Raw genomic sequence first — 15,000 nt, 5'->3', positions numbered from 1 at the left:
AATTGTTTGGAAGATGAGATGTTAGGCTACTGCAACAAATAGATTCGGTTTGTGTCTGTGCTTTGGTAGCTCTACAAGAGAGGCCATCCGAAACTAGAGGTATTTGTCCGGGTCTAGAGGTAGGGAGTGGTAGACGTTTAGTCCAGTTTCATTCTCGCTAGAACGAGCCAAACCATTGATTGTCACAAATCAAGAATAGTTACCTAACGTCTCTACGTTGTCCTATATTTCATCCTTAGACAATTGCGTTGGACCAAGATCTCGCGTCTGAATCCAGCCGTTATCCAAAACTAGATACGAGACTCTATGTCTGACAAAGTATTTGAAATCAACGATAACTTAGACGTTATTGTGCAATAGTATTTCATTAAGTGTTATAATAATAATAATAATAATAATAATAAATAATAATAATAATTTGATGGGGGCAAAGACCCCACTTGCCCATTATGGAGGGGCATAACGACACATAATAATAATAGGCATAGTGAGACTGCCAAACGTCAGCTTATCAGTCATCTACTTTACATGGACGATCTGAAGCTGTATGGCAGAAACTCTGATCAGTTGGATGGGTTGTTGCATATGGTTCGTACCTTTTCTGATGACATCCAGATGAAGTTTGGTCTGGACAAATGTGCTGTTGCACACTTTGTCAACGGCAGGCTATCTGGACACAACTCTGGAGTGACGGTAGGAAAAACGGACACCATCAACTGTCTGGAACCGGGTCAAGTCTACAAGTACTTGGGTGTAGATGAGAGTAACGGTATTCAGCACAGCATGATGCGGGAGAGACTCCGTCGTGAGTACTTCCGCAGAGTGAAGGTGGTTCTCCGGACTCAGTTGTATGGTCGGAACAAGATTCTAGCCATCAATGGGTTTGCACTACCGCTTCTCACTTACGGTTTTGGCGTCATTCATTGGGGGTGCACGGACCTGCAGCAGCTCGATCGACGGACCAGAAAGCTCCTCTCTATGCACGGTGTCCACCATCCTGCTGCAGACGTAGACCGACTGTACGCTCCTTGCAGTGATGGGGGTAGGGGGTTACAACAGATTGAGTCGACATATCAGTCTTGTATTGTGAGGCTGAACTGTTACCTTGCTGACAGTTCTGATCCTTTCATACAGATGATACGAGAGTGTGACTCTGGAAAATCTTTACACTTGATCAAGCACATGGCTTGTCGATTTACTGCACAGCTGCAAAGGAGTCTTGCTTCGAACGACAAGTCGCAGAACTTACACAGGAATCCATCCATCTCAGTTGAAGGTGGCTTCGAGCAAGCGCCTGAAACAGATGCGAGACATTACCGTACGTGTTGCAGTTCTCTTCGTGTGCGGTCCTGGAGCGGGAAGCCTATGCACGGGCAGTATTGTCGTCTCACTGAGCAACCGCCTGTGGACATGAAAGAGACATACGGATGGCTAAAGGCAGCGAATCTTCCTGCTGCAACTGAGGGACTGGTTATTGCTGCTCAAGACCAAGCTCTTCGGACTCGGTACTATGAGCTCAAGATTCTACATCGTGATGTCAGTCCTACTTGCCGCATGTGCAGTGTAGGCCTGGAAACAGTCGACCACATTGTGGCAGGCTGTAGTGCTTTGGCACCGACTGACTACACTGATCGACACAATCAGGTGGCATCCATCATTCACTGGGATGTTTGTCGCCATTTTAGGGTTCCAGTGGAGAGCAGATGGTACCGGCATCATCCTGATAGGCTTGTGGAGACGGATGACATTACTGTGATGTGGGATACCACCATCCCCACTGCCAGGAAGATCAAAGCCAATCGTCCAGACATCTGTCTCAGAAATAGGAAGACAAACACTTGTCTTCTTATTGATATCAGCTGTCCTGCTGATGGCAACATTGGCAAGGAACATGCTGAGAAGTTGGCAAAGTACAGCGACTTGCGAGTGGAGATTAGCCGCATGTGGCATTGTCGAACACTGGTGGTTCCGGTGGTCTTGGGAGCTTTGGGCACAGTGCACGCAGGTATTGCACGGTGGCTGGACATTATTCCAGGTCATCACAACCTGCAGCACTTAGAGAAAACAGTGCTTCTGGGATCTACTCAGATCCTTCGTAAAGTCATGTCTTCTTTCTAGACAGCCGTGATGGTCTAAGTACTTCTGAAGCAGGATTTGCTTCCGGTACTTGTAATAGACTTTACAAACCAGACTGATCTGGTTGAGCACGACACATAGTGCTTCTGGGATCTACTCGGATCCTTCGTAAAGTCATGTCTTCTTTCTAGACAGCTGTGATGGTCTAAGTACTTCTGAAGCAGGGTTTGCTTCCGGTACTTGTAAGACTTTACAAACCAGACTGATCTGGTTGAGCACAACAATAATATATTTTGTTCATACCACTACAGGTACAGTGCTCTAGGCCAGACAAGATACATACACTAACAAGTAAAAATAGATAGTCATAGAAGAATAAACGTAGAAGAATAAACAAACTTAAATTAAGGTTTAATCCAACTCTTGAAGACCATGTAGGACAACACCATGATTCTTGTCCTTGCCTCATTGTCCACTGATCGCCACAGATTACCTTGAGTATTTAGAATGAACCCGCTCACTAATTCATTATTAGAATGAACTGCTCTCCATACGAAAGAGAGCTGGCTAACACGCAATAGATCTGGAGCTTCCCTGATAGGTTCTCCAAGAGTTTCCCCGCAATGATGTTCTGTTTGAGATCCCTATCCCTCTACGATATCCTCTTCTCCAAGCTTGATGTAGTACACGTTTGGTACTTCCCATTTCCAAATCCCACAGTTCGCATCCATAGCATATATACGTTATCATGCTGTCCTAGTGCACGTTGCACAAATATGGATCCTAATTTTTTTAGTGCCTTTGCATTGTTCGTTCTTCTCTGCGTGTATAATTGAATATGCAACGGCAGTGAGTTGAAATAGAACTTGGCTTAGTAGATAGAGTCAAAGCCAAAGATTATCACATACGGGACATGCATTGCAAATATTGGGTTCCCCTATAAATTGCTATGTGTATGTAATTTTATTTGTCAATTTTGCGACGCAGATCGTAAACAATTTCAGACAAGACCAGACAATGGCAAACATGATCGAATTACACAGTTTCGGTGATAAACTCTTTCATAAACGCGTTTGGCCTATCTGATTGGCTCTTCGTCCATTGTCTCTGGTTGCCATGGACAAGCAATCGCAAATACTGCTCCGTGATTGGCCCGAACTGTGCAATAGCGTTGATGACGGTCATTAGATCAAATCTGCTTGAAAGAAACACAATTTTTAATTAACATTGATTTCGGTTTCTCTAGTCACCAAAAGAAGAGTTCGGGTAATTCTAAAGCGTTTTCTCAAGCTTCACAGCCATACGTAACGTACAAAAAGAGATATCCGTGGAGGAAAAGAAGAAGAAGAAAGAAGGAGAAGAACAAAACTGGCGCATGGGCCTCCAAGGCTAGCAACTGTTTCCTAGGTTGTTAGATGATCAGTGACCAAAACAAAAATAGGATATAGTACACAATGTACAAACATTATATTTCGTTGATTTTGAGAAATTTTAGTCTACATTTACTATGTTTTGTTGGCGTGCAAAAAGATGATGACGCCCCCACAATGCTCCCTAACCGGAGCAATCCCTACATACAGGGTACGCTGTGATAAGTTTGATAGCTGGCTAGACTGGATCACACACAAGGCTAAAATTTGGGGTACAGGCATAATTCGGCATGGGTAAGAACATGGGCAGTGTCACGTCGACTTCCAGCTTCAGTCGGGTCCCCTTTTGGGGTGCAACTTAGAATGACACAGTGCTGTAGAACTACCTTTACAGGGTTTGTCATTCAGAAAGGAGACTGAGCGCCCCTGAAAGACTCAATTTGAAGAAAGATGCGTTAATTGGGCTTCATCTCATAGCGTATACAGTTTTGTTTCTCCTAAGTCATTCATTGTTGTCCACATGCCTTTGTTACGTCACAATGTTTTCTAAACGCATACAACAATAACAACTAATAATCTAATCTGCCCGTGTGGTGAACAGGCCAGTGAGCTAGTCATTACTAAACCAGCCCCCTAAGTGGCGAGAACAAAAATATGTCTGCAGCATTAATGATTAGACAATGCTTACACAGCACGTCATTTTTGTACACAAATCTGGCATAAAATGTTGCGATACATCTATAGCCAAACCTATGTAAGAGAAGACAAGCCATGCATGCTCACAGTATTCTTATTGCAAAGTCTGTATGCATTGCACATGCATATATAGCGTAGAATACCTTGTCAAGAGACCGCACTACATTACAGCACCCACATGCATACGCCTTTGACCAACAAAACAATCATCCAGATTCCTTATCCATACTTCAACTGTAACATTAAAATTATGACATCCTGAGAAGCTCACAGCCAACCTCCCTGTTAATGCACCAATTTCTCATTACATGTTGCTATGGTATCTTTATGCAGGAAATAGGGAGTGCTGGATCAAGTTCTAACCAGAACTATTCCTAACAGCTGGGGAGGGAAATCGTATGTGGCTGGCTGATGATCAATCTTCCTGCTGGTTACTAAATTTGTCATTTACTTGCCCATAAATAGCTAATGCAGCAAACCAGAATTTAAATGGGCTGCAAACACTCATGTACCTGTCACTAGACTTGCTATATATATCTACAATCTTTCCACTGGTGGTTTCATTAAACAACAGGAGACATTCAAATCACTAACCTTGCATCCGCCAACCTGGATGTGAAGAGGTAGGAGGAACAACTTCAACAAATTCAACTCTAAAGTGAAGCATTTCACAACAACGTCAACGTCAACGTCAGTCAAGCATTTGTGTCCTAACCCTGTGTGCATTTTGGCACCCAAAATAAGAGAAATTTTCAAAAGGATGAGCTGTAACGTACGAATGTCTGCAACACAAGACACATTTTTATCAGGTACAAAGACTTCTCATATATAAATCTTTACCAACAGATGACCAAGCATTCAACATCATGCAATTTCTGTCTTTAACTACGTCATCTACTAACCATCTCCTGGTGTTTGTACAGCGTGCATGTGTGTTTCTATGAATCTTGATGAAACGTGTACATGTAGACACTCAATGGAGCTAGGCCACATATTGAACTTACTGATATGATCAATGGCTCCACTACAAAATTTTCCAAAAAATTTCTTGGTACCGAGAGACTTAAGATCTTCAATAGTAAAGGGCCACAAGTGTAGCACGTTATTCCTAGTGAATACGTTGCGCTTTTCAACAACGTGAACATCACAGCCCAGGAAAGCTCCTTCAACAGCAACTCTCAAGCCAGCAGGACCACCTCCGATGATAAGTATTCTCTTCCCAATACAAGCGCGACCCTTCCCATATTCTTTCTGCGCTGCTCGCTTGTCAAGCAAACTCCAAAGAGACGAGCATTTCCATGATCTCAGTTTCTCTTTCAACTGGTGGTACACTGTAAGACCGCATTGGGTTGAGTCGATGTCCAGTGCCGTACAGAGCTGTGAAAAAGTGTCTATCGTATCCTTCAACGTCTTGCTCTCAACAAAACGATCGTACAAAGAATTACCGTCTGCTACATTCATCACTTGGCATACGGGACACTGAAAACAACTGAATAGTGAAAACTGTTTACTTGCGATAAATAGTAGAAGATATTCGCTAATGCATAGACTAAATTTCTATAATACAAACTGTACAGCACTGAATGTATATGCAATACATCACTACACTGAAGCTAAGAACTGAATAACTCTGCATGAATGGCCACCTACACATGCTCTGTGGCTTCCTTCTTCCAGTTTATTTCCACTAATCTAAATGCCTTCAACGGAACAGCAAGAATGTAAACTATCTTATTGAGTATGTCAAGCACTGGATTAATCACGTGTCCAACAGCTCTTCCAATCATAAAGAGCAAGACAGCAAGTGGCTGAATGATGACATTATGAGTGGCTGACAAGACAGGCCTCACAATATGATTTGAGAGAAGGTTTGCCATGGCTGCCACACAGCGATGAAAGAATGTCTGTAGAAGAAAACGCAGCAGCTCAATGAAGAACACAATGACAAAATCGACTAAAAGTCGAAGAAAACCAAACACTTCCTGCCACAAGCGACGAATATAATGCTCTGATCTATAAATGATAAACAAACACAACAGTAAATACAAACAACTCAAGCCCAGAAAAATAAAGATGCCAGTCACATGACTGGATCGCCAATATATCTATAGAATAGCATTATGGTAAATTTCAAAACTGAATTCATTTCTACTGTGGCCTCTACCAACTACCCCTGCACAAATATCAATCCTACACTTCTGTTTCTCTGTCTGTCTGTCTGTCTGTCTGTCTGTCTGTCTGTCTGTCTGTCTACTCAGACTCTACAAGAGAAGTAAACCACTCGCCTTTCTGGCAAAATAAGCAATTGCATGTATATTTGCCACTCGTGACTACAAGAAAATAAAGGAAATGTCTCCAAACCAGCACTGCAACCAGATTCACCAGGTTCACTGTAACCAGATTTCATGTCAACATTAATTAAACACCAAATCCTTCCCGTCCAGAAGTATGACACGGCAGTATAGGATCTGGCTATGCGAGACTAACAGCATACCCACTACTGTAGTAGTATAGTAGTAGTAGTAGCCCATGAATGGATGTATTTGAGTTATCTCCGCAGTGTGGGTATGCCACCGACATCATCATCATCATCATCATCATCATCATCATCATCATCATCATCATCATCATGTATATGTCTGACTGCCCACCCACCTACCTGTCTGTCGACCCGTCCCTCACAATTATTTCTTATCAAATAAATTTATAAACATTCTAAAATTAAAAGATACACTAAATCTGTTTACATTGAAGCTGAAGTTATCCCCAACTCTCAAGACCTTCCTTATTCAACTGCATCATATGATCATAAAAAAAAGTTCATAGCCCCTAAATTACCCAAAGACAGTTTGTTTCCATAGTAATACTCCTCTTCAGCATGGCACACAGTCTTCCTCCACAAATTACAATAACTTAACTCACTTGTCTGCTACGCTCATCATAACAGCATCAGAGTTGTCACGAGACGAATAGCAGTTAGATAAGTCCTCCTGATAATACAGAAGAGGAAAGTGTCTAAACATGCACAACAAAATAAAACATGATTACAGCAAACCACAAAAACACAAGAAAGTCTTCATTAATATATCTCTCACAAGTCTGAGAAAGACACACAATTAAATCTATTTAAAAATTGCAAACAAGCAAGAAAAATAAACTCAAAGACAAAAAACAACAGTTTTATAATCAATGATATAACATATCACCACCCACTACAGCATAGTTGAACACCAAGCCCACCTCTCATAGTCTTGTTTCCCCAATTGTGTTTCTTCCTCTGGTTCTTCTCTCCTCTCTTCCTCAATTGACAATTTTTCTAGCATTCTAACAGAACTAACTGTTGAAGGTCGTTCAACAAGATGAGACAACATGTTGTCTTTTCTCTCGTCTTCCCTTTCCTCTGTACTCATCACCATTACATCTCGACTGCCTGCTGCAGACATTTTCCTATCAACATCCTGCACTACAACAGACTCAATTCCTCTCTCTTGTGTTTCACTTAGTTTTCCTTCATCTGCATCACTATCCCAAGTATTGTCATTTCTATCAAATGAATGAGATTGTGTAACATACGGGTTTTTGACTGGTTTTCCCGGTTTCGCTTTATGAGTCACGTGAGCAATAGGAGTGACGTTCCCTCTAAAATCAAATGGAGGCTGGTCACCATAGTGACGACGGCCATTCAAAACAGTCTCTTCTCTTGAATGCAAGCCATCTTGTCCAAACGTTGATAAATTTCGTTCTTGTTCTATCTTTGCACCATACTGTTTGTGCTGTCGAAATCTTCGCTTGCCCTGCGATGGTTTAGGAGGTTCAGGTTGGTGAGCATGCGCAGGAGGCAACGGTTGAAGACCATGGAAGGTACGTTTCGAGGACGGGTCGGCAGCCGACGGAACTTTAAGGTCGTCCCAGTCCGAACCTGACTCGTCGTCCAAACTGTTTTTCGTATCAGCAAACTTGAAAAGCGCAACAAAAAGATGTGATATGATATCAGCTAGAGTACACCTCACACGTCAAGACAAAAATGTTACCATCATAATGAAACTTGAGTCGAATAACAGGACGAAATTTGCGTAAATGTGACTCTATGATTGCGCACGCGCACTTGTAAACCACGCATGTGGTCGTGTCTTGTGAGCAAATCATGTGCAGGTCTTATCGGCACGTGAGGTAGTAGGCATCGATGAGAACGAATCACCTCCCACTTACCTGTCGGCATGGCTTCGTTCGTGTGTGCTCTTCTTTGTGCTGCAGTTGCTCTTCATTCAGCTGAAAGCCGCGGTAAGAAACAAACGTAAAACATGCACAACATACAGACACAAACCGTGTATGTGTTCTCTTGCAGCTACATTGCCCGCACATGCTAAGTCTCAACCAGTAGAAGGACAATACATCGTCGTTCTACACGGCAATGTGTCTGACTACGCAAGTCAGTTGTAACGCTCCGCCCAGTGGGCAGAACTAAACCTCGCCGGACTATACAGTATCTCTGATTTGTTGTATTTCAGGAGAGAAACACATGATGAATGTAAGATCTATGCAAGATGCAGGGAAAAGTGTTGAAGTGCGTTTTGAGTACAACATTGGCAGTTTCAAGGGATACTCTGGCCGAATGAGCCACAAGTTCGTACATGCCGATCAGCCTTATTTACATACGAATGTTAATCACTTTGCGTCGGCCGCACTTGTAGCTTACTCAATCACGTCCGCAACCTCCCAGAGGTGAAATACATTGAACAAGATCAGGTGCGATACATATCTAGGCAAATCAGACCACATGATGTTGCTAGCGGCTGCGGCTCTTACACTACGCCACAATATTTCCGAAAGACTAGCAGTTGCAGTATATGCATGAGACCAACGAGACCTACTGGTATTCTGATTTCAAGAGCTGAGCTCATACTGCATTTGTTAGGAAGTTTCTAATTGTAACGATACGAGAAGACACAAGTCTACATCTAGACTCAGTGGATTCACTACCATTGATAGAGTGCATTCTAGAAATTTAGCAAAAAAAGGACAACAATTAAGTTGTTGGTTCCAATAGGTACAGTGTCATGAAGTCAACAAAGCACATCAAAAAGAACGTTATCTAACGCTGGAATGATTAGACTCATACTTCAAGTGACTACTGTTCTCTTAATTAAATAGCCCAAAGTCAAAGGTCAAGTATGGGATGGGGCCTTATTCAAAATTGACTCCTAAAATTGTTAATTGGTGGAAGTCTAAACAGCGTGTTGCTACACTAGCAGAGCCTCAAACCACCACCACTACTTAAAATATAGAACTTAAACGTTATCTGAGTAATCAAATCCTTCAATACGTGGTCAACAGGCTTGCGCAAGTTGAAGAATGTCAGCATTTCTACAGATGCAAATCTAGCAAACAGTCACGTGGAAATCGCAATTAGCATAATTAAAGGACTAAGAGGTGTGAAAATATTAGAGCCTTGGACAAAGTTGGGGTCGAAGGCTTGCTTACTTGAGTCTTGGGGTAATAATCAATCCAGTACAGTATATCAAAGCTCTCTAAATTTCAAAGCAACAAATCATTTTCTGGACCTGATAATAGAAGGAGTAAATGTGACCTGAGGGAAATCTAACATTATGTAAGCATGAGCGATTTTTATATCCTGTACAGTACACCCTCGATTATCTGGACTTTAGAGTATATAATAATCTGAAAATAAAAACTATATGACTATATAACGTTAGCCTACATCTAATTTCAAAGTGAAGCCGAGCCGCTGTAAACATGACAGACTTCATACAATTCATATGACGACGCATCACACACACACACACAAACAAACAAACAAACAAACAAACAAAGGATACATGGTACATGCGTTGTTTCAAAATGTGATTGATCACGCAATTGCAATGCTGTACTTTAGACTGTACATACAATCAATGAACAAGCTTGTGTTGGAGAGACAATAACTGATCCTGGTCTGTGGGTAAGTCTCTGCTTCATCAATTTATCATCAGATCTGCAGCAACTATTTCTAACTTCTGTCATGTTCTTTTCAGGGTCTTATTCGCATTTCTCACAGAGATGCCACCAACGAAAATGAATTCATTTATGACGGTATTACAAGCATAAACATGCAAAATTAATTCTGTACACAAATTCTTATATTCCATGCATACATACCTACCATATATAACATTTTCATAAGTCCTTATACAACTCATTTTACAACAATTGTCTGTCAGTTACGGTCTTATAATGTTAGAGTAGACTAGTGCTTAATTCAAATGGATGCATGTGTCGTTTGCAAATGAACATTTGAGTTGTTGGGAACGTCGGAGTGAAAGATTCATGTATGTAATAAAGTTTAGGTGTGTGCTAAGTAATTTACAATACCTAACTATTGCAATTTACAGTACATGACACGTGCATATGTTATAGATGCCAACAACGGTAACGGAGTGACAGCATACATTCTTGACACGTATGTTTCAATTTACAATTTCCTCACCTATTTATATTAATATATACAATGTTTCTTGTCTTGGTTATGATTTCTACAGAGGTATCTACGTCCAACACAATGACTTTGCGAATCGAGCTGAACCTGTAAGTTACATTTACTTGATGTCCACAATTGAAAATTTGCGCTAACACATTTTGATGTCACAAGGGTCCAAGCTTTGTTGGCACTGAGCCTGACTCAAATGACGGAAACGGTCATGGCACACATGTTGCTGGTACGTGCAAGAAATTGACTTTTATGTGCATCGACTAAAGCACATCATTTGCACATGCACACACACATGCACACACACACACACACACACACACACATACACACACACACACACACATGCACACACACCACACACACGCATGCACACACACACACACACACACACACACCACACACGCATGCATGCACACACACACACACACACACACACACACACACACACACACACACACACACACACACACACACATGCACACACACCACACACACGCATGCACACACACACACACACACACACACACACACACACACACACACACACACACACACACACATGCACACACACCACACACACGCATGCATGCACACACACACACGCGCGCGCGCGCGCGCACTCATACATGCACATTACAAGAAGCAGAAACAACAGTTAGTGCAACAAAATTTATTTCAAACGTCACAATGTCTTCAAACATTTGGTGTCTATAGCCACTATTATGGGTCAAACGTATGGAATTGCTAGACAGGCCACTGCTGTTGCCGTCAAAGTTCTTGGCAGCGGTGGATCAGGATCATACGAGTACGATAAGTTGACTCAATCTATCCATAAAATAAGCTGTAGTTTACTGCCACTTCTGTAAGCTTGAGTATCTGACTGTCATGTTAATTGACCTTTTAGTGGAGTCATTGCTGGTATCAACCATGTTGCAAGAGAAGGCAAAAAACCTGGAGTTGCAAAGTCAGTAATCGTTGAGTCCTTTAACTTTCAACATACAAAAACCTTCATTGTTGATTGTTCTATTCCTGCAGCATGTCGCTGGGAGGAGGATACAGCCAAGCAGTCAATGATGCAGTGGATGCAGCTGTTGATGCAGTAAAATAACATTAAACTAACCATAATATTATTTATGTCATATACATGCATGCACACTATATACATGTATAAGTAATCCAGCACATGAACATACAAGATAGATATCAATACAAAAGATTAATTTATGTGTTAATTTGCTTGATTATAATTCAATAACTTACAACATGTTAACACAACAAAGACAAACACGTAACATGTTTACTCACACAAACTGTACTTTTAATTAGGGATACGTGTTCAGCATTGCAGCCGGCAATAGTGGTATTGATGCCTGCAGTTTCTCACCAGCCAGTGCTACGAAAGCGTAAGATCAACATGTTATAAAACAGCGAGCAGCTACAAGTATTTGCTGTAAATCTGTACTTGTATTTAACAGCATTACTGTTGGCTCTACTGATTTATCTGATGCACGCAGCTACTTTTCAAATACGGGGAATTGCATGGAAATATTCGCTCCTGTAAGTACATTGCACATAAAATACATGGTACAACAGTCAAATGTACACTTGGCTTTTTTGGTATTAATTCCTACAGGGCAGTAATATCAAGTCTGCCTGGATTGGAGGCCCAACAGCCACCAACACCATCTCAGGTTAATTCAGCCTTACTTCCTTCCTACGCACACTTGCTTTTCAACTTGCCTGTAGACTTGCATCTAGCAAATTTAGAAGTAGACTATGGCTGCATAGATACATGGTTGTGTATATATTGTATTTATGCATGCACATATAGTTGTGTCCAGAGCTTTAATTAATTGCTTGTCTAGCCTACAAAGTAGGTTCCATTTCATCCAAATCAAATACCATAACATTGAAATAGACATATAGCAGTTTCACTATTCAGGTAAATTAGTCAGTTACATTTACTTTGAATACGAACTCAATGAATTGCATCATCTGAACATGCACCAGCTTCAACACTACACAAATGTAGAAAAATGAACATCAAGCCAACTGAATAATTAACAAACTGCACATTAATATCTTACTGACTAAAACTTGTGACATGGTACTGAAACATGTTATCTAACATGCAGGAACATCGATGGCTGCCCCACATGTTGTAAGTAAATCATCAAAATTCACACAACTCATGAACTAGCATTTGTGTCTTTGTTGTGCACAGGCTGGTGTAGTTGCTGAATACTTGAGTCGAAATCCAGAAGCAACACCTGCACAAGTCCTGAGTGCACTTGAAGAAAGGTAGAGCTACCATGCAATCAATCGATCACACCAGCTATATATGTTAACATGCATCTCTGCATGTGATTACCTTTATTTGCCCTATGCCTAGCTTCTGTACAGTCACAACCTTTCTCTTTGACTATATAGTCACTAATCCGTTTCTGTCTATATGCAGTGCCACACCAAACATAGTGAGCAACCCAGGAACAAATTCGCCAAATCTCCTTCTCTACAGAGCATGTGAGGAATGAAAACCAGCATAACAGCAGACCGTTGCAGCTAATTGTGTTTTTGTTTGCATCTAAATGTTGCTGGTGTCACGATATGGCATTTGTTTATGTAACGTTTGTAGACTGCCTAATGATCATAAAATGGAAATTTTGATTATGACCACTAAATTTGCATTGGCAGCTTGCCATTTCACATGGCTTGTGTGTCATGACTGTGACTCAGCATGTTGCACGTGATGAGCATCTCCCACAATGTCACAACTCTTGTTATTCAAATAAGCTTCTAGGCAACAATTTCGTCTTTGGTGATTGTAGCATTGCCTCTATTTTTTGTGTAATTGGCAAGATCAAATAGTCCAGTAGACACCACTGGTAAGCTATACAGCCATTACAGCATACACATGCATGTGCAGCAATGCAAATATACAATGCAACAACAACCTAGTGTACACCATACACTGCAGTCACCTTCTTTACTGCAATAAATAATGTGGGCTGGTTTATTAACTGAACGTACTGCTGAAGTGTTATCGTGTGTTGTGACCTGCAGCTGCATGTACTACGAAAACAAAAAGGCAGAAACATAATTAATTAATTAATTAAGGATGAGTACATTGTAGTAGTCAATGGAAACGTCTCCAGCAAAGCCATGCAGTATGTTTATGTTTCATGAGTAGCAATATCATGCAGATAAACATCTTGATTACCTCAAACTTTCTGTTCAGAGAAAAAGCATTTGAGTATTGTAAGTCACACAACTACACGATGGCAGTCAGATGATGGTTTTCTAACATCACTAATTGAAGTTTCAAGGATACTCAGTTTATATATAAAATGAGCAAAACGTATGAATACACCAATTACTACATTGGCTGCATACACATGTTGTAATGTAAAGATGTGATGATATTTTCCTGTATGCTGTTCAAAATATTCCTGAAGTTAATTAAGTACATCAATTGAGCCAAACCAGGTGAGAATATATGTCCAGAAGACTACTCAATACAGTTGAATACTGTATAGTTATAAGATCATTCAAAGTACACACATATACAGGTGCATATTGCAGATCGAGCTCGTCCTCTAATGTAGCAGCTCTCTAATTGCCATCTGACATATAACTAAGTAACACAATATGTAATACAAGGTGCAGACTTTGTTCAAGAAAGCTGTCCTAGCAATCAAGAAGGCATTGATGGTTGTGATGGAAATGGACATAGAAGATATGTTGCTGGTCAGCCTACGTTGATATTTGAGCAACACGTAATCACATATACACATGCTGTCCAAAGGAACAATCATGGGTAATCTGTATGGTGTGGCCAAGCAAGGACATGCAGCTATAGCAGTGAAAATACTAAACAGAGCAAAGGAGGCAGCTGGGAATAAAAGAAACGTATTTCTGTAATTCGAAAAATACGCATTCAAAAAAGCCAAATAAAAAGAACAAAAGCAATCAATGTGTTGTCAATTCCAGTTCTAGAACTAGTATTCAAATGCACCCTCACACACACACACACACACACACACACACACACACACACACACACACACACACTTCACTTCACTTCACGCTGCGTTCATTCCAATGAGAAACAATGCAGGCCAAGGTCACCATAGACTATATCGGAGGAGTGGATGTTCTCTGACAGCAGAAACGCTCATGGTTGTGGAGGCCTTGTTGGCGGAATGTTTGGTGACAGTACTGACATTGACTAGTCAGGGACTGACCATGTTTCTGTATCTGGTGGTTTACAAGACCAACATGATTTACAGCAGTAAATCCACAACCATCAAAGCTGCAGTATAAAGCAAACTCTGATGTCGTTTGCCTTGCTTTGCGGCGATGTTTGTGCTC

General features: G+C 41.0%; 4 protein-coding genes across 6 annotated transcripts in view; 1 reads left to right on the top strand and 3 right to left on the bottom strand.

Annotated features, from left to right (window-relative positions):
- LOC134188986 (protein-methionine sulfoxide oxidase mical3a-like) overlaps nt 1–5,617 on the bottom strand; it is a 17,775-nt gene extending 12,158 nt beyond the window's left edge. Inside the window, exons 1-3 of one of the 2 annotated variants that reach the window (XM_062657205.1) lie at nt 5,147–5,617; nt 4,858–4,924; nt 4,737–4,795 (exon numbers count right to left, since the gene is read on the bottom strand). In XM_062657205.1, the coding sequence (XP_062513189.1) occupies nt 4,737–4,795; nt 4,858–4,924; nt 5,147–5,603 (583 nt within the window). In that variant the 5' untranslated portion in view covers nt 5,604–5,617. The remainder of the gene's footprint in view (nt 1–4,736; nt 4,796–4,857; nt 4,925–5,146) is intronic. The other variant, XM_062657206.1, reaches the window with a different exon arrangement.
- A 21-nt stretch (nt 5,618–5,638) lies between these two features.
- On the bottom strand, nt 5,639–8,238 carry LOC134188985 (uncharacterized). Of its 2 annotated transcripts, XM_062657204.1 has the most exons (5): nt 8,174–8,238; nt 7,716–8,098; nt 7,383–7,664; nt 7,065–7,157; nt 5,639–6,155 (listed from the first exon to the last, which is right to left on the bottom strand). In XM_062657204.1, exons 1-5 carry the CDS (start codon nt 8,177–8,179, stop codon nt 5,789–5,791), a joined length of 1,131 nt encoding a protein of 376 aa, XP_062513188.1. In that variant the 5' UTR covers nt 8,180–8,238; the 3' UTR covers nt 5,639–5,788. The 2 variants fall into 2 exon arrangements, with proteins under 2 accessions (XP_062513188.1, XP_062513187.1); XM_062657203.1 differs by having other exon boundaries at nt 7,383–8,098.
- An 81-nt stretch (nt 8,239–8,319) lies between these two features.
- Nucleotides 8,320–13,310, top strand: LOC134188698 (uncharacterized). Its single transcript, XM_062656864.1, has 18 exons — nt 8,320–8,423; nt 8,488–8,571; nt 8,651–8,765; nt 8,834–8,888; nt 10,039–10,101; nt 10,175–10,232; nt 10,557–10,599; nt 10,679–10,724; nt 10,789–10,855; nt 11,344–11,434; nt 11,534–11,593; nt 11,665–11,728; nt 11,956–12,032; nt 12,105–12,186; nt 12,263–12,320; nt 12,765–12,790; nt 12,854–12,930; nt 13,088–13,310. Exons 1-18 carry the CDS (start codon nt 8,360–8,362, stop codon nt 13,161–13,163), a joined length of 1,206 nt encoding a protein of 401 aa, XP_062512848.1. The 5' UTR covers nt 8,320–8,359; the 3' UTR covers nt 13,164–13,310.
- A 1,157-nt stretch (nt 13,311–14,467) lies between these two features.
- The window catches only part of LOC134188909 (uncharacterized), a 2,396-nt gene continuing 1,863 nt past the window's right edge, over nt 14,468–15,000 (bottom strand). The window contains exon 1 of the mRNA XM_062657117.1: nt 14,468–15,000. This exon is cut by the window's right edge and continues 1,863 nt beyond it. The gene's annotated coding sequence lies outside the window, so the exon portion shown is untranslated.

The sequence above is a fragment of the Corticium candelabrum genome, chromosome 13 (genome assembly GCF_963422355.1).
Source record: "Corticium candelabrum chromosome 13, ooCorCand1.1, whole genome shotgun sequence".
Taxonomy (NCBI): Eukaryota; Metazoa; Porifera; class Homoscleromorpha; order Homosclerophorida; family Plakinidae; genus Corticium; species Corticium candelabrum.
Note: the sequence above shows the minus strand (reverse complement) of the source record. Positions and strands in the feature narration are given on the sequence as shown.